The sequence below is a fragment of the Carcharhinus amblyrhynchos genome, chromosome 15 (genome assembly GCF_965287045.1).
Source record: "Carcharhinus amblyrhynchos chromosome 15, sCarAmb.v2.hapA, whole genome shotgun sequence".
Lineage (NCBI taxonomy): Eukaryota > Metazoa > Chordata > Chondrichthyes > Carcharhiniformes > Carcharhinidae > Carcharhinus > Carcharhinus amblyrhynchos.
In genome coordinates, this window is record NC_137338.1 from 18572002 (window position 1) to 18598924 (window position 26923).

At 42.2% G+C, this 26923-nt stretch overlaps 1 protein-coding gene across 1 annotated transcript in view; it reads right to left on the reverse strand.

Annotated features, from left to right (window-relative positions):
* Window positions 1-24609, reverse strand: part of LOC145353114 (E3 ubiquitin-protein ligase DZIP3-like) — a 141331-nt gene extending 116722 nt beyond the window's left edge. The window contains exons 1-4 of the mRNA XM_080203487.1: window positions 24557-24609; window positions 13283-13316; window positions 7117-7151; window positions 5903-5952 (exon numbers count right to left, since the gene is read on the reverse strand). Of these exons, the coding sequence (XP_080059613.1) occupies window positions 5903-5952; window positions 7117-7151; window positions 13283-13315 (118 nt within the window). The 5' untranslated portion in view covers window position 13316; window positions 24557-24609. The remainder of the gene's footprint in view (window positions 1-5902; window positions 5953-7116; window positions 7152-13282; window positions 13317-24556) is intronic.
* Between the last annotated feature and the right edge of the window lie 2314 nt (window positions 24610-26923).

Sequence of the window (26923 nt, forward strand, 5' to 3'; positions counted from 1 at the left end):
ATCTATGCACATGCATCTCCTGGTTGCTCTGCCCTGTACAGTACTTAAACCACGCAAATTAATCTGCATTGCCTCTCTGCAACCTTTTTGCCAAAAAGCAACACTTCACACTTAGGAGCTTTATAGCACAGAAATAGGTCCTTCAGCCCAACTTGTCCATGCCACTCAGTTTTTACGACTAAGCTAGTGCCAATTGCTCGCATTTGGACCATGCCCTCTCTCCCCATCTTACCCATATAACTGTTTAAATGCTTCTTTTAAAAGACAAAATTTAACTCACCTTTATTACTGCTTCTAGCAGCTTGTTCTAGACACTCATTACCTTCTGTGTGAAAAAACAGCTCCTCTGGACCCTTTTGTATCACTCCCTGCTCAGCTTAAACCCTCTAAGTTTTGGCTCCCCCATCTTTTGGAAAAAAATGTTGACCATCTACTTTACTATGCCCTTCATTATTTTATAGACCTCTATAAGATCACCTCTAAGCCTCCTACACTCCGGGGAAAAAAGTCCCAGTCTATCCAACTTCTCCTATAACTCAAACCATCAAGTCCCCATAGCATCCTAGTAAATCTTTTCTGCACTCTTTCTGATTTAATATTATCCTTTCTATAATAGGATGATCAGAACAGGACACAGTACTTCAAGTGTGGCCTTACTAATGTCTTATACAACTTCAACAAGACATCCCAATTTTGCATTCAATGTTCTGAGCAATGAAACCAAGCATACCAAATACCTTCTTCACTACCCTATTCAGCTGTGACTCCACTTTCAAGGAACTATGAACCTTAACTCCGAGATCTCTTTGTTCTGTAACTTTTCACAATCACCCTACCATTAACTGAGTAAGTCCTGCATTACCTCACATTTATCTAAATGAAACTCCATCTGCCATTCATCAGCCCACTGGCCCAGCTGATCAAGATCCAGCTGCAATCTGAGATAACCTTCTTTACTGTCCATGGTGCCACCAATCTTGGTGTCATTTCCAAACTTACTAACCATACCTCCTAAATTCTCATCCAAATCATTAATATAAATAACAAATAACAGTGGACCCAGCACTGTTCCCTGAGGCACACAGCTGGTCACAGGCCTCCAGTTTGAAAAATAACCCTCTACACCCATCTTCTGTCATCAAGCCAATTTTGTATCCAATTGGCTACCTCATTCTGGATCCCATGAGATTTAACCTTATGCAACAACCTACCATGCAGTCCCTTGTCAAAGGCCTTGCTAAAGTCCATTAGACAGCATCAACAGAATTGCCCTCATCTACCTTCTCAGCTACCCTTTCAAACAACTCAATCAAATTTCTGAGACATGATTTTCCACTTACAAAGCCAAGCTGACTGTTCCTAATCAGTTCTTGCCTTTCTAAATACCTGCAGATCCTGTCTCTCAAAATACCTCTTAACAACTTATCCACTACAGACATTAGGCTCACCGGTCTGCGGTTCCCAGGCTTTCCCTGCGGCCCTTGTTAAACAAAGACACAACATTTGCCACACTCTGATCTTCAGGCATCTCACCTCACTTCTCAGTATTAAGTTCAATATACCACTTGCCTGCTATTTATTATTTTAGAACTGCTTAAAGACATTGTTCAGTTAAATACAGAGACATTGTGCTGTGGAATTTGCTCCATTTAGCTTTCATATCACTGGCGCAACTGACAGACAAACTTGCATGTAATTCCTTTGATAGGGTTATTTCTCAATTTTATTATTTGGCTGCAGTGCTACACCATTCCCCTGGGAAGGGTTTGTATGAGAGATTTAATCATTGGGCCACAGAGATGTGTTGAGCTTGCTGCTGCCAGAGACACTGGCAAAACTGGTGAACCTTCCAAACGTAGCAAGTTCGCTTCATTTCCCATTACAGTAATAAAGCTGAATTCATCTCTGCAGCTTCCACAGTGATATACTGTAAATACTTTCAGGAGGAGTCACCAATTTTTCATCTAAATCATGTCCTAGATCTGAGAAAATAACAGTGGAACGAATACTACACTATGTAAACTGGCTCCAGGGTGATTTGAGCTGGCCACAACAATCTTATTGTAAAGACTTTTTTCCTTTATGTAGGTATCTGATTTCAGTTTTTACATTGCAGGAAAAATCGAGCACAGTAAGGTGATTGTTATTTATGCTCTCATTACGGTTGTGTTACGGTGTAAATGAGATGGCCGGAAAGCACGTGGAATAAATAGCCCAGAGAAGAATATTTTTGCTGCCAGAAACTCCACTTTCAATTGGAAATATTTTTCACGATAATAGATATCATTCTTAAAAGGTTTCTGAAAGCCAAGTGTTTTCTGCCTTCAACAAACAGCTGCACAATCCAATTACCACATAACTGAACCCCCAGGATTTTGAATCTAATCCTTTACTTTTTTATTTGTGCACGGTACGTGGGTGTCACTGGCTCAACCAGCATTCATTGTCCATCCCTAACTGACCTTGAAAAAGGGATGGTTAGCTGCCTTTTTGATCTGCCTCAGTTCATGTGGTGTAGGTACACCCATGGTGCTGGTAAGGGGTTCCAGGGTTTAGATCGAGCAACAGAGAACCAATAGTGACACTGTTTCAAGTTTACTGTCATTTGAACTGTCTTATCCTAAAATGGAATGACTTGACTGACCTATGTCTCACCTTGATGTAGAAAGAGAATCTAAACTATGCCTTCAGGCAGCTAAGGCCCAGTGATACTGATGGGGATAGTTCATGGCTTAGACATTATCATACTCCTTTTCAAAGGAGAGAACAGGTAGGAGTTTAGAGAGGGAGGAGAAAAAGGAATTAGAATTGGGACTGGCATAGGATTGCTTCTGTAGATCTGTGCTTGGTTGTGTCTGGTCTCCCACCCCATTGAAAAGAATAGTCAACCAGAGTAAAATGCTGTACATCAGCACCAGTCCCAATGTTTGTCTTTCCAATCAACAAGCTGCATAATGTCAGCCCAGAATTGGAAACCTTAATTAGATCTGATTTTCTCATGCACGAGTCAGAGGAAGCGAGATTCCTCTGGAAAATAGGTGGCAGAGATATGATGGACTGCACTGTAATCTATTACAGTTCTACAAAATTTACTATTCTCTTTCCATCAAGAATAGGTTTCTTTGTGGTAAATTTGGATCCCTGATGGCATATGCGCTAAATTAATGGGGCTGCTCTTTTATGATCGTTTAACCATTTTTTAGAATTGCCCCTTTATATCAATAAAAAATATCTAATCTTATGCCAGCAATTTCAAGGATTTTCAATGTCCATCACTAATCAGCGTAATGTGTGAGCAACGGATCCCTATAGGGCTAAAGAAGGCCATTGAGTCTGCACCGACTCTCCGACCAGTGGGTCTTAGCCAGCCCCACATCTTCAACCCCACATATTTACCCGACTAATCTCCCCTAATTTACATATCTTGAGATATTAAGGGCCAATCCACCTAACTTGCACAACTTTGGATTGAGAGGGGGAACTGAAGCACCTGGAGGAAACCCATGCAGATACCAGGAGAATATGCAAACTTATTCAGAATCAAATCCAAATTCCTGGTACTGTGAGACAGCAATGCTAACCACTGTGCCATTAAGCACTGTCTTCTTTCTTTCATTAATGTTTTGAACTTTGAATCACTGAGGTGTGATTTTTCTGGTTCTCAATTGCCAAGGGTTAGTTTCTTCTGCTGGATTCTGTAATTCAGATAAAATCTAGAAATGTCAAATTTCTACAGTTCATAAAGGACAAATTGTTGCTTTCTGGTGGTTAAGAGCCCAAACCATCTTTAATACAGCAGTAAATTAACAAGTGTATGGAAAATTATAATCTTTTACAGCACTCAATCTCCATGTACTGCTGGAGAGAGCTGGTGCTGAGGCACATTGTTTGGCAAAAAAATCACATGATAATCTTGCTACGTCACAGACACCACATAGTCATGATTGTAAGGTACCTGCATTGTAAGGTAAAGCTCATTTACAGCTTTCATTTCGGTTTTCTCAGCGTTGGATTCAAATGTCAACACACTATGTGGAAGTAAAGGGATTTGGGTGCCTATTCACAATATATTGAAACTAGTGCATAGGTAAAACTTCTGCTGCTGCTGATGGATAACAGCCCTCATGGTTGCCAATCTTGAGCTGCAAGATCAGTTTGAAATCTATCCCATTTAGCATGGCGATAGTGCCACATAACACAATGGAGGGCATCCTCATTGTGAAGACAGCACTTAGTCTCCACAAGGACTGTGCGTGGTCACTCCCACAGATATTGTCATGGGCAGATACATCTGTGGCAGGCAAGTTTTCCCCTCATGTTGGAACTCTCACCATTATATCCTTTCGGACTCGACCAGCTGAGTCAATAGATGTTGCTCCCAAACCACTCTCAATGATGATCCCCGGTGTTTCCTCCTTGTGGTTTTCAACATGGAGGAGTACTGATTCACCAGAAGAGAGGAGGAGGGGAGGTAGTAATCAGCGGGTTTTCTTGCCCTCGTTCGACCTGATGCCATGAGACGTCATAGCATCCATGTCAATGTTGAAGACTCCCAGGGCATCTTGCCCCTGGCTGTATATCACTGTGCTGCCAGCACCTCTTCTGCTAGGACAGGACGTACCTCAGATGGTGATGTCTGCAACACTGTCTGTAAGGTACGATTCCATAGATATGACTGTGCCAGGCTGTTGCTTGACTAGTTTGTGGCCTGCTCTCTAAAATTTGGTACAGGTTCCCTGATGATAGTCAGGGGGACATTACAGGGTCAACAGATTACCATTGTCGTTTTCGGTGCCTAGGTTGATGCAGGGTCACACCCCTCTTCATCGGCAGCATGTTCTCCCCATGAGTCTCCAGCATAGGGGTATCAGGGCTCGCACAATGGGTCCCTAGACAAACACCGCCGCACCCCCCCCCCCCCCCACCTAAATCATTGCCCCACCCCCCGGCACAAAGGCCACTGCTGGGTGCCTGGTGGACATAGCCTGATGTGCACTGCCCCAGCCATGCCCCTGACCACCCGGGTCTTCAATAGCCTTCAAGCTCCCCTGTCACATCTATCACGTCACTAATGAAGACCTGTCGTGATCCTCGCTGGAGTACCCTCCTGTCAGAGAAGTGAGAAGCAGCTGGGAGAGGGGAAACGATTGCATGCTGAGCTCGTTAATGATACTGAAATCCAGTCAATCTCATGCCAATCAACTTTCTGCCCTTTCTGGGCGTGAGGCAGTTAGCACCATTCTAAAGGGGCTGGGAAGATGGCAAATCATTGTGCACTGGGCCCGAATTGGATTTTTAGCTTTGCACGCTATTTTTCCAGCTCGCTGCACTGATCGCTGGTGTGGCAAGGTGGTAAAATTCTACCCCTTATGTTCATATTTCTTTTATTATCGAAAAAATATGAACGGAAACTTAGGGAGTGGGCATTGTCCAAAATAACCAAGAAACATGTGGCATGCCTGCCATGAGAAAGTTTCTGGAATTTTGCAGGATTGCCTCACTCCAGCAAGTGTCGAAGCTGCGTCTTAGAAGCGAGGTGGGAGGGAACTAACAAAGGAAGCTAACTTATTTTTTCAATTTGCATGATTATTAAATATGCCTAAATGTTCACCAAGATTTTAAGTAGGTGCCCAAATTATCTGATCATCCTGTGAAAGAAACCAAATTGCATTGGATCCATCATCATATTTCTATTCAAAGCATTCTGCCATTAGATGACATTTTTAAATATCACTATCTAATATGTTCAGCGTCAACCAACATTGGCTAGATGCCTGGCATCTGCCATGTCTGAGACTGTTTGTTGAACAGAAATGCTTGTAAACACAATTGTTTGGTTAAATCTCAGCATTGAAATCTTATCTAAATATCTAAAAACACAATTTATTAAAAGATTTATTACCTCTTTTGGGGCGGATAGCTTCATTTTTTGCTTCAGACATTTGCTTTGTCCTAAGGAAGAATTTAAAGACGTTTGTTGTTACACAACTCAGCACAAATCAGATATTGAACCAGTGACCTTCTTGACTGTATAGCTCACTACTCACTGAATAAAACTGATGAACCACTGTGCGAAACATGCAATTCGTTTTTTAACAGTTCAAAATATTCTGGATGTATTTTCGCTCAAAGCCTCCCAGCAGCTTTATGCAATACTTAACTCCTGGGCACAAATAGTCATTGAGAATTGCCTTCAATTCGAAAAGTGGGCACGAATCAGCTGGTTTCATACACAGAAGGGTAAATGAAAATTGAAATTAGAAGAAATTACATGCAAAACTTAAATCAGAAAGTGTGACACTGACAATTTCACCCATGCAGTTTTAGTTTTGTGATTGCTTGAGATGTAAAACATTCTTAATTTAAGCCCAATAATTCAAAACAACATGAATGATTTGTTAGATTTATGATTCTTGCTGTGCACACACTCTAAAGTTTAAAATTTATTTATTAGTCACAAGTAGGGCTTCCTTTAACAGTTACTGCGAAATTCTCCTAATTGCCACTTCAGATTTAGAGGCTGGCCCTTGGAGTTAGTTACTAGTTATGTTACTGAACTAGGTTCAGATCAATGCACCTAACCAGCACATCTTTCACATTGTGGGAGGAAACTGGAACACCTGGGGAGAAACCCATACAGACACAGGGAGAATGTGCTAACTCCACAAAGACAGTGACCCAAGCCAGGAATTGAACCCAGGTCCCTGGTGCTGTGATGCGGCAGTACTAACCACTGTGCCACTGTGTGAGTTATTTCATTTGTGATTTATTTTTGCACTGTTATGTCTACTAATTTATTTGATTTGCATTCCTATCTTCCTATTTTCTTACATAACTTGGCATATTTCATTTTTTTGACAGTTTATTCAAATCACTTAAAAATTTTATGCAAAGCAGAGATTTAGAGGCTGGCCCTTGGAGTTCGTTACTGGTTATGTTACTGAACTAGGTTTCATTATTATTTCATTTCCTGCTATTCAGTAGATTTGTTGAGCATCTGTTATCTTTGCTCAGCCATGGCTATTAAGCCCCTCCCCTTTTTTTTGCAAATAATGTACTCTATTTTTCAGTGATCAGCAAGTCTGATTATGTATTAACTACAAGTACATCCCTTACCTAGCATCACTAGAGCTTTGTGCGTTAGAGTTAACCTGTAAAAAAAACAAAATTGTCATTTAGTAACATGGCACGAATTCATGTATGAATTGTGAATGAATGTTGATTGAAAAAGTCATGTGAAAAGCCTTTTAAAGACCATTTTGCAAAACATACAGCAAGCTGAAATTTTCCAGTACACAGCATGTTCTAACATGCTGTGTCACATAGCAACAAGTTACAAAGCAATAATTTCCCATGTGAACCTCGATGATGAACCAAGTGGTTTTCCACAGAACCTGTATCAGCCTCGAAAGCTATTCTGGTGGACAGTTGGTAGTAAGTCATTTATTCTTGCGAGAAGGGAATTTTACCAGTGAGTATGACACAGGAGAAATTAATACGCAAAATCTAACTGAAGAGTTATTTAAAAATAACGGAAAAAGGGACAAACTTATGAAAGTGCTAAAATGTTAAAAGGACTCATCATAGAAATCCTACAGTGCAGAAGGAGGCCGTTTGGCCCATCAAACACGCACCGACAACAATTACACTTAGGCGTTATGCCTGTAACCCTATATATTTATGCCGCTAATCCCTCTAACCTATGCATTCTGGGATTCAAGGGGCAATTTAGCACGATCAAAGCAACTAACATGCACATCTTTGGACTGTGGGAAGAAACCAGAGCATCTGGAGGAAACCCATGCAGACACGGGAAGAATGTGCAAATTCTACACAGAAAGTCACCCAAGCTGGGAATCAAAGCAGTGCTAACCAGTGTCCGCCAAGCCACCTGTAGAGTAGGTGTGAATAAACTATTTCCTCTGAAGGAAAAATCAAGAATCAGTGGACATAATCACAAAATTAGAGCTAGGCCATATTCAGAGAGAACTCAAAAAGCACTTTTGCACGCTTAAGGTGATAGAAATCTGGAAATGTTCCTGCCTAAAGACTGTGGACTGTAGGTAAACTAGAATTTACAAGCCAGACTAATATATCTTTTTTCAGTTAAGGATAATAAGGGATATGGAGTGAAGGCAGAACAGTAGATTTAATGTACAGTTTTGCAATGATGAAACCCCAAATAGCAGAGCTGACTTGAGAGGGTGAATCACTTTCTCCTGTTCCTATGTTGAATATTCCAAGTAAAACTCAGAAATGCACAGAACATCAGTGTTTCATGTCAGTATTGAGCGCAAAATTATAAAACTAAGCCCTATCATGTACTTTACTTCCCTTTCATTTTGACTTCACTTCAATGTGATACAAGGTTTGTACAAGTGAAACCCAATTTTGTGCTTTTATAGTGATGATTTAGTGACAGCTCAATTTAATCTAATCACTCAAAATCCAATTCAATCAACAGCCCGAAAGCACCAGCATTACTAGCTGCAATCCAATATTGAATTGAAGACGCGCACAAATAGACAAAACTGTTCCATTTTTGGTCACTGCTCTGCTGCAACAACATTTAAACAAGCAGCACCTTTTACAAAGTAAAATATTTCAAGGTACGTTATTCCATTATCAAATGGAATTTTACACCGAACCAAATCAGAAGACATTAGGACGGGAAACCAAAAACTTTGCCAAAAGAGTAAATTTTAAGGCTCATGTTAAAGGAGAGGAGCAGCGAGTTTAAGAATGGAATTCCAAATTTATTGCCCGTCTCTAACTGTTCCCCATTCCAGAGGGCATTTGAGACTTTGCTGTGGATCTGGAGTCACATGTAGGCCAGACCAGGTAAAGGACATCTCTTTTCACCCCCACTCAGGCAGTTCATTCTAACTTGTACTGTAAATTTTCTTTCCTCATGTCACCTTTGGCTCTTTTGCTACGTATCTTGAATGAGTTCTCTAGTTAGTGACTATTCTGCAATTGGAAACAATTGCTCCTTAGTAACTTTAACTAAAATTCCACATTATTTTGAATACTGTTGTCAAATCCCCCTTAACCTCAGCTCTGAAGACAACAACCCCAATTTCTTTAGCCTTTCATCTCTGGTAAATTTCTATCAAACTTCTCTTAGGCACTGAAATCTTTCTTAAAACGTGTACCCAGAATTTTTCATCATCAGATTCTAACCAGAGTTTTATAAAGGTTTAGCACAATTTCCTTGCTCATCCATTCGATATGTACCTGCTCATAAAGCCAAGGATCCACATGTCTTCTCAATACCTTCAAAACCGTGTGCAAACACCACACTCCCAATCCCCCCCCACCTCCCACAAAAAAATTCATCTCTCTCAGTTTCTTCTCATTTTCCTAGTAATATGAATCACACCAAATTTCTAGGCATTAAATGTCATCTGCCATGTGTCTGCCCATTTCTATGACTTCCGCAATTATATTGCTAACTACTATATTATTGAATTTTGGGTCATCTACAAACTTTGAAATTATTCCTTATACATTAGTAACCAAGACTTGACTATACACCAAAAATAGCCCTGGTTGTCAATGCTCTCCCATGAGGAAGATCACTGGACATTCATTTTGGGTCTAAAAAAAATGACCGTTCATCTCTGCCCTCCGTGCTTCAGCTAATTTTGTATCCATTCAGCTACTGTTCCTTTAAACCTTCGGGCTTCAATTTTGCAAACAAGTCTATGCTGCGGAACTTTATCAGGTCCATGTGCACAAAAGCAATCACACTGCCTCTCATATCTATTACTTCAAAGATCTCAATCATGTTAGTGATATTTCCTGACTGCTGGCATAAACCCCATGGGGCTTTTCATTTAAATGTAACTTCAGCCAGGAATGATGAAGAGTTCATCCAAATAATCAAATAATTTACAAGACTGTGCTGTGGGACCTTGAACTGAATCATCTCATTGGAAATGAAGCCTTAGGCCAGCTCATTACTTTCTATGCACTTATTTAGCTACTTTTAAAACATGCTGAGTACTGTTTGCCTCTATTTAAAAAAAAAGTCACATTAAATGCTGGCCCCTGAGAATTTATGAAGTTTACTTTGGTGTTACTGGCTAGCTTCATGAGGTGTGTGTGGTCACAGTGGGATATGGGAGCATTATGTTTGTGTTACAAGACTAGTTATCGAGACTGAGGCCTGGACGAATGATCCTGGATCGTGACAGACACCCCCAGATGCTGAAAGATGCCCTCATAAGAACAGGATATGGTGCTCGACTCATCGATCGACAGTTCCAACATGCCACAGCAAAAAACCATACCGACCTCCTCAGAAGACAAACACGGGACACGGTGGACAGAGTACCCTTCATCGTCCAGTGCCTTCCCGGAGCAGAGAAGCTATGATATCTTCTCTGGAGTCTTCAACATATCATTGATGAAGATGAACATCTCGCCAGGGTCATCCTTACACCCCCACTTCTTGCCTTCAAACAACCGCACAACCTCAAACAGATCATTGTCTGCAGCAAACTACCCAGCCTTCAGGAGAACAGTGACCACAAAACCACACAGCAACCTCTGCAAGACATGCCGGATCATCGCCATGGATGACATCATCACACGTGAGAACACCATCTACCAGGTACACAGCACATAATCTTGCAACTCGGCCAACATTGTCTACCTAATACGCTGCAGGAAAGGATGTCCTGAAGCATGGTACAGTGGGGAGACCATGCAGACACTATGACAACGGATGAATGAACATCGCTCGACAATCACCAGGCAAGACTGTTCCCTTCCTGTTGGTGAATACTTCAGCGGTCATGGGCATTCGGCCTTTGACCTTCAGGTAAGCGTTCTCCAAGAAGGCCTTCACAACACACTACAGCGCAGAGTCACTGAGCAGAGGCTGATAGCCAAGTTCCGCACACATGAGGATGGTCTCAACCAGGATCTTGGGTTCATGTCGCACTATCTGTAACCCCCATGACTTGCCTGGGTTTGCAAAACCTCACTTACTGTACTGTCTGGAGACAATACACATCTCTTTAACCTGTGCTTAATGCTCTTTCCACTCACATTGTTGGCATCTTTAAGACTTGAATAGCAGGTTAGTTGTAAAGACTTGCAATCTCATCAGTAATCTGTAAACTGTGTGTGCTGTTATACGCTCTGTCTGAGGCCAGAACTCTCCATTCACCTGACTAAGGGGCAAACCCCGAAAGCTTGTGAGTTTACTATCAAATAAATTGATTGGACTTTAACCTGGTGTTGTGAGACTTCTTACTGTGTTCAGCCCAGTCCAATGCTGGCATCTCCACATCACGAATGATCCAGATACATGGAATTAATAAGCTCAGTTAATTATATTTGGAATAAAAAATACAGTATCAGTAACGTTAGCCAGAAAACTACTGGATTGTCAGGAAAACGCATCTGGTTCACTGAAATCCTTCAGCAAAGGAGATCTGCCATCCTTAAGAGTTCTAGCCTAAATGTGATTCCAGATCCATAACAATGAGATCTTCTGAAATAAACTAGCAAGCCACTCATCACATTCAAGGCAGTGGCTCACACCAACTTTTCAAGGGAAATTATGGATGGAAAATGAACACTGACTTTACTAATGATGGTACATGCCACGATAAATTTAAAAAAAACTGTTGACAAGGTACATGGTATGTTATTGCATAAGGTTAAATCTTACAGGATCCAGGGTAAGGTAGCCAACTGGATATAAAATTGGCTTGACGACAGAAGACAGAGAGAGGGTAGTTGTACAGGGTTGTTTTTCAAACTGGAGGCCTGTGGCCAGTGGTATGTCTCAGGGATCAGTGCTGGGTCCACTGTTATTTGCCTTAAGAATTAATGATTTGGATGAGAATTTAGGAGGCATGGTTAGTAAAATTGCAGATGACACCAAGATTGGTGATATAGTGGACAGTGAAGAAAGTTATCTCAGACTGCAACAGGATCTTGATCAATTGGGCAAGTGGGCTGATGAACGGCAGATGGAGTTTCATTCAGATAAACGTACGATGATGCATTTTGGTAGATCAAACCAGGGCAAGACTTACTCAGTTAATGGTAGGATGTTGGGGAGAGTTATAGAACAAAAGAGATCTAGAGGTACAGGTTCCCAGCTCCTTGAAAGTGGAATCACAGGTAGACGGAGTGGTGAAGAATGCATTCAGCATGCTTGGTTTCATTGGTCAGAACACTGAATATGTTGAAGTTGTATAAGACATTGAATAGTATTTGGAATACTGTGTACAGTTCTGGTCACCTTATTGAACAAAGGATATTATTAAACTAGAAAAATTGCAGAAAAGATTTACTAGGATGCTATTGGGGCTTGATAGTTTGAGTTATATGGAAAGGCTGGATAGACTGGACTTTTTTCTCTAGAGCGTAGAAGGCTTAGGAATGATCTTATAGAAGTCTGTAAAATAATGAAAGGCATAGATAAGGTAGATAGTCAATATCTTTTCTCAAAGGTAGGGGAGTCTAAACTAGAGGGCATAAGTTAAAATGAGAGAGGAGAGATACAAAAGGGTTCAGAGGGGCAATTTTTTCACACAGAGGGTGGTGAGTATCTGGAGTGGGCTGCCAGAGGTAGTAGTAGAGCTGGGTACAATTTTGTCCTTTAACAAGCGTTTAGACAGTTACATGGGTAAGATTGGTACAGAGGGACAACTGTGACTAGCTTAACAGTAAAAACTGGGCGGCATGGACAGGTTGGGCCACAGAGCCTGTTTCCATGTTGTAAACCTTCAGGTCTATGACTCTAGCATAATTTTATTTTGTATTGCTGAGAAAAGATGCATGCTGTTTATCACAAGAATACCAAATTTTAAAGGGAACACTGAACTTATGCTGCATGGGAAAAGGATGCTGATTAGTTGGAAAGTGGACTGATTGTTCAAGGTGTTACCACAATCTTTGCGTATGTGTATACTGCATACCTGTTTCCTCCCATTTCAAATCTCTTGTCCCAATCTGCCCCCATGTCCCTTTATGTTCTTACTACTTCCTAATGCATGTATCCCTTAAGTCTCCTTTTAAGTGTGTTAATTTTACCTGCTTTAACCATTCTATGTAGCACTGAGGGCCAACCTCACCAATTTTAAAGAAATTTCTCTCAAATTCTTTCTCTGATTTTTAAAGGTCCTCTCCTTTTTCCTGGACTTATCACAGCTGAATGCTAAAAAATAAGCAACATATTGATACACGCTATTTACGTTTCGCCACAAGAGTTGTGTTTAAATTATCCATTAGGACACCAGCAAATACATGTACTTACAGGCTTTTCCAACTTCTTTTTCTTTTCATCCATTCTACAGGAGATAATAAGAAACATGGTTAGTTATTAAGAATCAAACAATGAGCATGGAAAGAAACTAAATTTATTGGAAAAGATAGTGTATTTTCCCCACTGGATAAATTTTTCTTACTCTATGCAAACAATGATTAGAACATAGATAACCAATGACAAGTATAATCAACAGTTGGCCTAAGGCTGCATTCAAATCCCATAAGTTTAGTGTTGGTGCAATCACTAAATCTAAAGTGTGAATTCTTGTAATGTCCCTTAGAAGCCTATTTAGCTTGTCATCCATGGGACATTGCTAGTACAAAGCTTGTCTATGTGACAAAAGTTACATCTCTTCAAAGGTATGTAAAGCACTGTGAATTTTTCAGATGGGTTTATAACTCTACATATGCCAGTAATATAAAAATTAAACATTTATATTAGCCAAAAATTGCTTTGACTTGCATTCAAATACCATAATTCACTTTTTAAAGCTTAGAAGGATGCTGATTGTCTCTGGCTTCACTGAGAGCCAATGAGAGTTGCATCCAGATCCAACTTATCAAAGCTTTTCTTTCTTGAACAGGGCTCTAATCCAAGCATAACTTCTTGTGGATATTCAAAGGGAAGGGAGACTTGTTGGGGGAGGGCTAGAAGGTCTTAAATTGCAAGACACATATCAAAATTCATCATTATCTCTAAGGTGCCAACTATGTCTTCAGCTGACTGAGAAAAAGAGGATTTGAGGACCAGAAACTCAAACCTGAGACTAAGGGCATGTTTTACTGGGCATCAATGATCCCCACATTCTTGTCTGTTTCAGAAACTTCAGCAAACCACCACGAACAGGAGAAATACCACCAACAGTGTATTCGCAAGGTCAGCGTTCTCTCCAAAGCCAACATGCTTAGTATCAAGGCTAATCATTCAAAACCAGCTGTGCTGCGCAGAACATGTCTTTTATATACCTGACACCAAAGTCCCAAAACAACTGCTTAGCTCAGAACTTGGTCATGGTGAAAATCTCCCAAGGGGACAGCAGAAACACTTAAGGGATGTCCCCAAAGTTTCCCTGAAGCAATCAAACATTCATGCTGGTTCCTGGGAGTCCCAGGTCTGCGACTAACTAGATAGAGAAGGTTCATTTGAAAAGACACCAACCACATCGAGACACTTCATCAGACATGCAAAGGCAAAGTCAAGGCATTGGAGGGATGGTGCATGAATTTCCAAGCAATTTATCTACCTGACCACACAGCCATCGCCCCACAATGGGGAGTCTATAGGCTGCATACTGGACTTATCAGCCATCTAAGAACCCATCAAGCTAGAATGAAAACAAGGAATCTTTGATCCACAGCGATCATCCAGGAAGACTCCCTTATACTTGGCAAATTCATCTCTTTGGCTCCCACATTTTAATTTGTCTGGTCTTGAAGAACTATGAAGAATATTTACTGATGTTAACCATGTTCATAGAATCATAAGGTTCTCCCTCTCAGTTTCAAAACTAATTTATTTTAGCTGTAAAATGTACATTACACCACAAGATTGCTAACCAAAATTATAGTCTTAGACCCAATCATGTCGGCAATGTTTGCTTTCTATAAATACACACAAGTAATAAAGAAATAAATCCTAACTAGCATTTTTATGATAAAAAAATCAGTTAAACATTTTGTACAAATAAATGAAATGTAATTCACCTGAGAGTTTGCATAAATATATTCTGCTCACAGCAATGATAACAGGATCATAAATATGCTGATGATAACTGTGTTGCTTCCTTTTGGGTCAGGTGTGAAATAATAAGTGTGAAAACTCAGGCATCGAGAGAGACACAAGCCAAGCATCTCGGAATTTCATATCTATTTCTGTTTGATCATGGGGATATAAACTAAATCTGAGTATCTTAAAACACTGGATGACGATAGCCAATGCTTAGGGAACCAAAATCGTACAATGGTACTACTGAAGTTTAACCTGCTGAGTTAATCAAGGGGAGGCGATGGCCTAGTGAAATTATCGCTAGACTATTAATCCAGAAACTCAGCTAACGTTCTGGGGACCCAGGTTCGAATCCCACCACGGCAGATGGAGGAATTTGAATTCAATAAAAATATCTGGAATTAAGAATTCCATTTGACCATTGTCAATTGTCAGGAAAAACCTGGTTCACCAATGTCCTTTAGGGAAGGAAATCTGCCCTCCTTATCTGGTCTGGCCTACATGTGTCTCCAGAGCCACAGCAATCTGGTTGACTCTCAACTGCCCTCTGAAATGGCCTAGCAAGCCACTCAGTTTAAGGGCAACAAGGAATAGGCAATAAATGCTAGCCAGCCAGTGGCATGTCCCTCAAATGAAAAACAAAAAATATTAGCAAAGGACAGCAGTAAACATTCAAACATTCTCTCTCTCTCTCTCCCCTCCCCACCACCACTCCCTCTCCCCCATCAGTCATCATGGCTTCTACAAATATTTTCAGAAAGGTGCTCCCTTGCCAACAAATATAAACATGGCTTAACATTTTATAAAAATCAGAATTTATTATAACCTGTCATGGGAAATATTCATATCTCCACATGTAGATCAACAACAATCTTCAGCCCCACTTATTAATAGATTCATATTTCATTAATTTACTAAGTAAAGACATTGTTTTTTTTATGCAAGATTAGAAAATTATTAAAAATTATTTTACTACAATTAAGATTTGGAACTGTGAAATTGAAACAAAAGGCTTGCATTTTTACACAGCACAGTTCAAGACCTCAGCTTGTCTAGTTTAGAGACAATGAAGTCATTTTGAAGCAGAGTCACTGCTGCAACTTTGACTCCCTATTGTTCAAAATTTGTCTAACATAATGGGAAACAGGCAGAAAGGCACCTCGTCCACAAACATTCGCTCCCTCCCCAATGGCGCATAGTGGCAGCATTGTGTACCAACTACAAGATACACTTCAGGAACTCACTAAGGTTCCTTATACAACACATTTCAAACCCACAATCTCCACCAACTAGAAGGACAAGGGCAGGAATGAGAAAATAAACCAGTAGCAAGCTAGTGAGAAACATTAATGCACTTAAAAAAGCTCTGTTGTCTGTTTTAAAGGGAGGAGAGAAGTAAAAGAAAGCATTGGCCCCTTAGAAAATGAAACTGGGGAAGTAATTATGGGGAACAAGGAAATGGCAGAGGAGTTTAATGGATATTTTATGCCAGTCTTTTCTGTAGAGGATACTCCAAGAATCCCAAAAATAGTAAAAAAAAAGGGAGGAATTAAATACAGTCACCATCACCAGATAATTAGTTTAGGCAAAATAATGGAGTTCAAAAGCTGACAAGTCTCCTGCACCTGATGGTTTGCATCCCAAGATCTTAAAAGGGGCGACTACAGAGATTGTGGATGCATTAGTAGTCACTTTCCAAAAATCCTTGGATTCTGGAACTGTCAGAAACAATTGTAAAATGGCTAATGTGGTTCAAGAAGCAAAGGAGGCAAATTGCAAGAAACTACCAGTCAGTTAATCTTCCTTTGGTTGTTTCAAAAATATTAGAATTGATTAATAAAGTTCTCAAGCAGCGATCCATGAGTAGCTCAGCTGTGCAGGGTGGTCCTATAGGCTAAGAGGAATCCTACTGGTTTGGTGTCCAATGTCTGTTTCTTCATTTCAGCCTTGAAGGTCTGAATTGCACACTCAGCCAGCCCACTTGATGAAGGATAATATGGTGCAGTTCGAATATGCTTGATTCAATTAAATTCCATTAATTTCTGGAATTCAATACTTGTGAATGTCAATCCGTTGTTCAGGACAAATACTTCTGGTACCGTGTAGATCGCAAAGCAGTGGCACAGTTTCTCTGCTGTGGTGTATGAAGTTGCGGCTTACATTTCGAGCACCCCACTCACCTTTGCCCATAAACAGACCCACATAAATTCTCACCCATTGCCGACTTGGCCATTCCCAGGGCGTAAAAGGGCTTTAGTGGGCAATTCTTTTGTAATTGGCTTCACAATCTTTCCTAGATCAGCATCAATGCGAGACTACCAAATATAATTTCTTGTCAGCATCATAGCTTTCGAGATGCCTGGAAGGGCATTATCCAGCAATTCTCACTCAGGTCTGGGGACGACTACTCTGGATCCCTCAAGGATGACAGCATCATCACAACTAAGCTCATCTTTCCTGAGCTGATAAGGCTTCATTTCTTCTGATGCATTCTCATTCTGCCATCCATATATTATCATATGTTAAATCTTCGACAACAATGGGTCACTATTTATTTAATACTTAACTTGTGCAGCCACTGATAAAGTGTCCAGAAAGTTTAAGGCTATTACAATATCTTCCAGCACTAGATGGGGTAATGTACTCTCTGACAGCAGGAGATGATTTAAAACATCTGCATTAGCTATTTGCACCCCATGCCTATCCTCAAAGATATATTCATAGGCTGATAAGAACAAAGTCCATCGTTGTCTCCTAACAGAAGCAATTGGTGGAGTTGATTTATCTTTCTTGAAAAGCCTCAAAAGTGGCTTCGGGTCTATGATGATAGTAAAATGTGCCTGTATGTATGTTGGTGAAACTATGTGATGCTGTCAATAATGGCTAGGCCGCCCTTTTTTATCCATAAGTACCCAAGTTTCACACGTTCTTAACGTGTATTCAATTGATCTTTCAAACCTATCATCCATTCTATGAGACAGATCTCACTTAGTGATGCATCACAAGTAAATACAAGGTTTCTAGCGTGGTTGAAATGCACAAGTAAGCAAGATGATTGGAGTACTTGCTTTACTTGGTTAAAAAGCTTCTTTTTGTGGTGCTTTTCAACATAATCACTAGTGCTTCTTTAACAGCACATGCTAGGGTGCTAGCAATGTTGATAGATTGAAGAGGAACTGCCCATAATAACTGACCATTCCAAGAAAGGACGTAAGTTCCAAGATATTCCGGGGGTCCAGTGCCTTCTTAATTGCTCTCATTTTGTCCTCCATGGGGTGCAACCCCTGTACAGCAACTCAATACCCAATTAAGCCATCTCCTACACCTTGAAAGTGAATTTTTCTCTTTAGAGATGCACTCTCGCCTCCTGAAATCACTGCAGAACTTTGTCCAAATTGGTCAAATATTCTTCTTCAGTGGATCCTGTTATTAAAACGTCATCCAAATAAATGACAACTTTAGGCAAAGCTAGTAGCAAACTCTCCATGGTACTTTGGAATATGGTACAAGCTAACAAAACCCCAAACAATAAACATGTGTATTGGTACAACCCCTTAAGGGTATTTTTGGTGACATATCCCCTTGTTGCATTGTCCAATTCTAACTAAGAACATAAGAAATAGGAGCAGTAGGCCATCTAGCCCTTTGAGCCTGCCCCGCCATTCAATAAGATCATGGCTGATCTGAAGTGGATCACTTTCTCCCCATAACCCTTAATTCCCCTGTCTACCAAAAACCTATCTACCCGTGACTTAAATATATTTAGCGAGGTAGCCTCCACCACTTCAACGGGCAGAGAATTCCAGATATTCACCATCCTGAGTGAAGAAGTTCCTCCTCAACTCCAATCTAAACTGTCCCCCTCCCCCCTCTTATCTTGAGGCTGTGCCCTCTAGTCCTGCTATCCTTTCTAAGCAGGAGGAATCTCTCTACCTCTACCCTATCCATCCCCTTCATTATCTTATACATCTCTAAAAGATCCCCCCTCATCCTTCTAAACTCCAACGATTACAGACGCAGCCTATTTAGCCTCTCTTCATAGGCCAACACCCTCATCTCTGGTATCAGCCTAGTGAACCTCCTCTACAATCCCTCCAAGGCCAATATATCCTTCCGCAAGTGCGGCGACCAAAACTGCATACAGTACTCCAGCTGCGGCCTCACCAGTACCCTGTACAGTTGCAGCAAGACCTCCCTACTTTTATATTCTGTCCCCCTCACTATAAAGGCCAACATTCCATTCGCCTTCTTGATCACCTGCTGCATCTGCAAACTGGGTTTTTGCGACTCGTGCACAAGGACCCCCAGGTCCCTGTGCACTGTAGCATGCTGCAGCTTTTCGCCTTTTAAATAATAATCCCTCCTACTATTATTTCTGCCAAAGTGGATAACCTCAAACTTGCTAACACTATACTCCATCTGCCAGGTCCTCACCCACTCGCTCAGCCTATCCAGATCTCTCTGCAGACTTTCCACACCCTCCACGCAATTTGCTTTTCCACTCATCTTCGTGTCATCGGCAAGCGTCATCAGCAAATTTCGTCACCCTACACTCAGCCCCCTCCTCCAGATCATCTACATAATGGTAAATAGTTGAGGCCCCAGCACCGATCCCTGCAGCACTCCATGAGTCGCCAACCGCCAACCAGAATAGCACCCATTGATACCAACTCTCTGCTTCCTATTAGACAGCCAATCCTCTATCCACGCTAACACCTTACCCACAACTCCGTGCACCCTAACCTTCTGTAGCAACCTTTTGTGAGGCACCTTATCACCTTCTGGAAATCTAAAAACACCATATCCACCAGTTCCCCTGTCTACCGCACTAGTCACATCCTCATAGAAATCCAATAAATTCGTCAAACGTGACTTCCCCTTAACGAATCCATGCTGCATCTGCTCGATCAAACCATTCTTTGGCCACTGCTTGGATCACCAGCCAACTTCACATACAGATCCTATGTTTTGGGGATGGGATACCTATTCATAACCTGGTTCACTGTTGGCTTGTAATCAAATACAAACAGTCTTGTTTGGTTTAACTCTTGGCACAATGGGTGTTGCCCACTCTGCAAATTGTATGGGTCTAATGATGCCTAGGTCTTTCAGTTGTTTTAGCTCTATCTCAACCTTCTCTACTAAGGCATAGGTCACAGATTTTGCTCTAAAAATTCTCAAAGTCACTTCTGGATTTTTGCGTGAATTTTTTGCGTGTAATCCTTTGATCTTCCCCAATTCCTCCTGGAACACACCCTGGTATTTTGATGACTTTGTGCAGGCCCCTCTTCTATTTAAAAAAAATTCTAGCCACTTCAATTTGATCTCTTGGATTGTCTATAACTCGGCCCAACATCCCTATCAAAGTTAGTTGTATTGACTGCTGCCTATAACACACTGGAATCATGTTTACCCTGCATACCTATTGGTCCATTAACATGTTGTTTAACGCTGCTCAAAAATCACAATGCTCCATAATTTGTCTGAGGCTTCCTCCAAAGGCTGCAATGATCTCCACTGGGGTTCTCCCTGTAGAATTAAATTTGTATCTCTGTAATGTTACTGAGGGCTGAAGGTGACAATGTCCCTTTATTAGCTCAACGAGCTCTGCAAGTGTTTTCATGTTGAGAACATCCAAGAGTATTGAACTTCAGATCAAATTATACATCCGGGTCCCACGTGCAGTCAGCAATATAACCCCCCCCATTATCCACCCCTTCTAATTCATGAGCATAAAAAAATGTTTCAAATGCTCCACATGCTGTACCCACTTTTCCCTATTACTGGTAAAGGTTCTAATTTTCCAGACAGGCATGGTTATCTCCTTTCCTTGACTTGACTGGACTTGTTCTGCAACTCATGCAAATAAAACTTTCCTTCAAATTTTCCCTTGTAAATGGAGTTGCCGCTTTCTGCATTGCCAACGTAATAAATGCAATGATAGGTGACCACCAGTTAGCAAATGAACAGCAACCGGTTTATTGCCTTTTCTTACAGAGTACAATAATAGATGTCTTCATTCCACACCACCAGGATCACTCTGGCTGCAAACTCCCACATTCAGCCGCGTGGGCAGCATGGCCAGTGGTTAGCACTGCTGCCTCACTGCGCCAGGAACCTGGGTTCAATTCCCAGCTTGGATCATTGTCTCTGTGGAGTTTGCACATTCTCCCTGTGTCTGTGTGGGTTTCCTCCGGGTGTTCCGGTTTCCCCCTACAGTCCAAAGATGTGCAGGTTAGGTGCATTAGTCATGCTAAATTCTCCCTCAGTGTCCTGAACAGGCGCCGGAGTGTGCCAACTAGAGGATTTTCACAGTAACATCATTGCAATGTCAACGAAACCCTACTTGTGACTAATAAATAAACTTTTTAAGGACCCCAAGCTCGATCCCATTCGGTGATCAGGTCAAATGACCCTTCCAATGTACACCCCTTAAAGGGGCTAGCTACTACAATCCTCTTACTGAGGGAAAAATACATCTTTGGAGGCAGGACAGAGGTCATTTACTCGGATGATCCCGAGTATGGAGGAACTCCCACGTGAGGAAACACTGGACAGGTTGGGACTATACTGCTTGGAGTTCAGAAGAGTGAGAGGTGATATGATTGAATATTGAAAGATTCTCAGGGAGTTAGACATGACAAATGTTGGGGGGATGTTTCCAATCATGGGGGAGTGTCGGACCAAAGGATATAGTTGCAGAATAAGGGGGTGCTCATTTAAGTCAGATATGGGGAAACATTTCTTCTCCCAAAGAGTGGTGAATATTTTCAAGGCTGAGATTGATAGGTTTTTAGTCACTAAGGGGAGATATAAAGCAGGAAAATGGACTTAGTAATCATTAAATTAGCCATCAGCTTATTAAATGGCAGAGTAAGCTTGAGGAGATAAATGGCCAACTTCTGTTCACAATTCTTATTGTCATATGGATACATGCGAACACCACCATCTGGAAGGGTCCCTCCAGGCCATTCATCATCCTGACCTGGAAATATATCACCATTCCTTCACTTTCGCTGACTCCCTCTCTAACGACACTGATGTATACCAATACCACATGGCGCAGTTAAAGAAGGTGGCTCATTCCCACTTTTTCAAGAACAGTGCGTGATGGGCATTAAATACTGGCCTAGGCAGTGACACCTACTTCATTTGGACGAATAAAAAGAAAATGGAGTGAGCCAAAGTCCAATCAGCCATCATCTTATTGAACGGGACAGCAAGTACTAGGGGCTGAAACACCAACTTCTGTTCTGTTCTTAACAGTTTTTTAAACAGAGTTGCAATTTGCTTACAGCAAGTTCCCACAACAGCAATCTGTTAAGTACCAGACTATTTATTTTCGTGATGTTTTAGTTGAAAGATATGGTCATGGATACTTCAGAACACTTCTTTAAATTGGCATCACAGAATCTTTGATGTCCACAGATGAGGCAATTGGAGACACAGTTTAGCATCCTATCCGAAGAGCAGCAAGTCCCACACCATACTGAGAGTCAATCTAGATCATGTCCTCAACTCTCTGATGTGAAACTTGTACCAACAACCAATTCAGAGGCAATTTGATTTGATTTATTGACATACTTATTGGGACACAATGAAGAGTACTGTTTCGCTCAAAGCCATGGCTACCAATAATCAACAATGTCACAGTGATTAGCACTGTTGTCTCACAATTCCAGGGACCCGGATTCAATTCCCAGCTTAGGTGACTGTCTGTTTGGAGTCTGCACATCCTTCCCATGTCTGTGTGGGTTTCTTTCAGGTGCTTTGGTTTGCTCGATCAGTCCGTAAGGTATGCTGGTTAAGTGCATCAGCCATGCTAAATTCTCCCTCAGTTTACTCGAACACAGATACCGGAATGTGGCAGCTAGGGGATTGTCACAGTAATTTCATTGCCTATTTGTGACACTAATAAATAAAAAAATTAAACTCCAATAGTGCAAAATTAAGCAACTCAAGTTTTTATAAACCACACTAGATCCTGAACTTCCTAACCCACAGACTGCAATCAGTAAGGACAGGCAACAACACCTCCTCCATGATCATCCTCAACAGTGATACCCCACAAGGTTGTGTCCTCAGCCCCTCTATTATACTCCTTATATACCAATGACTGTGCGGCCAAATTCCCCTCGAACTCAATTTTCAAGTTTGCCAATGACACCACTGTAGTGGGTCAGGTCTCAAATAATGACAAAACAGAGTACAAGAAACAGGCAGAGAATCTGGTGAATTAGCGTAATGACAATAATCTCTCCCTCAACAAAATGAAGGAAATGGTCATCAACTTCAGAAAGTGTAGTGGAAAACATACCCCTGTCTACATCAATGGGAATGAAGCAGAAATGGTTGAGAGCTTCAAGTTCTTAGGTGTCCAGATTGCCAAAAATGTGCCCTGGTCCCTCCATGCCAATGCTATTGTTAAGAAAGCCACTAACACCGCTACCTTCTCAGAAGACAAATGACATTTGGCATGTCCACTACGACTCTCACCAACTTTTACAGATGCTCCATAGAAAGCATTCTTTCTGGTTGTATCACAGCTTGGTATGGCTCCTGCTCTGCCCAAGACCGCAAGGAACTACAAAGGGTCACGAATGAAATCCGGTCCATCACACAAACCAGCCTCCCATCCATTGACTCTGTCTATACTTTCAGCTGCCTCGGAAAAGCAGCCTGCATAATTAAGGTCCACATGCACCCTGGACATCTCTCTTCCACCTTCTTTCGTTGGGAAAAAGATACAAAAGTCTGAGGTCACGTACCAACCCACTCAAGAACAGTTCTTCCCTAGTGATGTCAAATTGTTGAATGGACCGACCTCGCATTTAGTTCATCTTCCTTAAAAAAGTTTATTTATTAGTCACAAGTAAGGCTTACAATAACACTGCAATGAAGTTTCTGCGAAAATCCCCTAGTCGCCACACTCCTGCGCCTGATCGGGTCAATGCGCCTAGCCTCTTATCTTTCAGACTGCGGGAGGAAACCCACGCAGACACAGGGAGAATATGCAAACTCCACACAGACAGTGATCCAGACCGGGAATCAAACCCGGGTCCCTGGCACTGAGACAGTGGTGCTAACCATCCTACTGTGCCACTCCATCCTACACATCCTAGCTATGGCTGTAACACTACATCCTACACTATCACCTTTCCTCCTCTATGAACGGTATGATTTGTCTGTATACCGCGCAAGAATCAATAATCTTCACTTGTGTTAACACACGTGACAACAATAAATCAATTCAAATCCCAAAAGCAATGGGATCGGAGGGGGCAGAAGATAATCAAAGTAACTATCATGTAGTGAGGGTGGAGAAAGTGGAACTGTCCTTTGCAGTTGTTCAGTGCTCCAGGTTGTTGACAGCACAGCTCCCAGTTTGATTCCCAACTTCACAACCAAGTTGCTCCTAAACACACTTTTTCTAAATTTAACTTCCACTGATGCAAAATGTAAAGGAATTGTGAAACGACAACGACCCGGCGACGCGGTTCCCATTGACACTGCTAAGAATCCAGCTGCTTTCATTACCTGTTCAACTGGTCAGCCCTCAGCCACCGGCCCAACGCCTCCTCACCAACAAGCCCCGAATCATCCCCGATGGCCCGCCTCCCGTCTCCCAGCCCGCCCGCCCCCAGCAGCGCCGCCACAAGGCACCTGCCAGCAACGGCACTCAGCCCAAAGAAATCCAGCACCCAAGCGTGGAGAGCGGCGCGACAGAATGCCTGCAGAAAGGCAGAAGATGCTGCAAAGTAACAGCAGTTCTGACAACATCTGCTGGAGGAAGAACAGATGCTGTCAGAAATGCTGAGACTTTCCAGCATTTTCTGTTGTTGATGGAGAGAGGCAGCTGGATTTCTATGGATTTCTGCACAGTGGCACAGTGGTTAGCACTGCAGCCTCACAGCACCAGGGACCCCAGTTCGACTCCTGGCTTGGGTCTCTGTGTGGACTTTGCACAATCTCCCTGTGTCTGCATGGGTTTCATCCAGATGCTTCAGTTTCCTCCCATTGTCTGAAAGACGTGCTGGCTAGCTGCATTGACCTGAACAAGCAGTGTGGCGACTATTACAGTGTTAATGTTAGCCTTACTAGTAACTAATAAATAAACTTATTGTTGTCACATGTATTGGGACACAGTAAAAAAAGCATGGTTTCTTGCACACTATGCAGACAAAGCATACCATTCATAGAGTATATAGGGGAGAAGGAAAGGAGAGGGTAGAGAATATAGTGCTGCAGTTACAGGGAACGTGAAGAGAAAGATCAGCTCAATATATTCAAAAGTCTGATGACAGGGTGGGCATGGAGGCAAGTCATCAGACTTTTGAATATATTGAACTCGTCTTTCTCTTCACCATCTTGAGAAGCTGTGTGTTAGGTGTGGAAGAACATGCTATGAATCTCATGTGAATTCTGGCATTCAGATCAGCCATTGGTTAAGTCTTGTTTTGCTGAGGATTGGATACAGGAATCAGAGAGTTACAATAAATGGGCCCTTTTCAGATTGGCAATTTGTAACTAATGGAGTGCTACAAGGATCAGTGTGGGGCCTTGATAATTTGGGATTAATGACTTGGATGAAGGAGCTGTAATCTAGCCTACAATTTACGGATGATATGAAGATAGGTAGGGACGCAAGTTGTGTGGAGGCTACAAAAGGCATAAACCAGTGGTAGGTGGGTGGATGGATGGGGGAAACTAAATTGGCACAAGACCAAAAATCAGTTTTTTGGGGGCAGGATAAACTTCAGCAATTATGGGGGTGATTCTCCCACCCCACCATACTAGTTTTCTAGCAAGGCATGGTGAGAGAATCTCTTGTCCAGGCATGAGCGGGATTTGTGCATTAGTTCCTGCCACAGTGCATCTCCCAGCGCCGGATTTCTAGCACCATCTGATTCACGCTGGAAACCGGTGGGAACATCAGGTAAGTACTTTAAATCTTATTCTAATGTTATCTTAATGTGAGTAGCAGGCGCGCGACTGAACTTCCAGGTTCACAAGCAGCTCCTACCCTGCCAGGTGTATTTCACTCTAGCAGGATTCCGACTAACTCCCCACTTTCAAGGAACTAGCGGGACAAGTCCGCTGGAGTGAAGGTGAGGAAATCGGAGTCCCCCAGAGGGTCAGGTAGTGGGGGGTGGTGCCTCATGGGCAAAGGCATCTGGCAGTGTCAGCCTGTGCCCCCAGCACTGCCCAAGGGACAAAATGGCCATGCCCAGGGAGCAACTTTACACTGCCCACCGGGAAAGGAGCAGTGTCAAGGGGATTGAGTGGAGGGCCGGGGTCTGCGAGGGTTGGGGCCTAGGGAGTGATCGGTAGGGGTGGGAGTCCTGCTGCCATTCTGCATTGGAATCTGGGGCTGGATAGAGGCCAGCAATCGGGCCAGTTGGGGGGCTGCTGGGGGCAGACGGGGTGCTGCCAGGTGGGGGAGGGTGTAGGATGTATCATCACTGTTGGATGGTGGTGGGTGCTGGAGATCGGGATGGGCTGGGACAGGGGAGGGTGGTTCAGAACTGGCCCACGAATGGACTGGGATGCTGGGGGGGTAGCACTGTGAGGGTCCCGGGCTGGCCAGTGATCAAGCTGGCCAGCGAACTAATGGCTGAACTCCGGGGCCATTGCACATGAACAGGAGCCCACTGATTTCAGCCTCCCATGGGGGAATAGGCCCTGGCCCCTGTAATCTAATGATATTCACACTGGTGGCCTTTGCAGTGCACAGAGTGTGGGAGATTCTCGTGTGAACTCCCACTGAAATAAACAGCATGAATTACTCCAGTTTTCCAACGTATCAACACCTACAACTTTTTTGGGAGAATTCCGCCCTATGTTCTTGGGCGTTTAATGAAGAGTTAAAGGCGGGTCAAACCTTCTGACAAATAATGTTGGGAA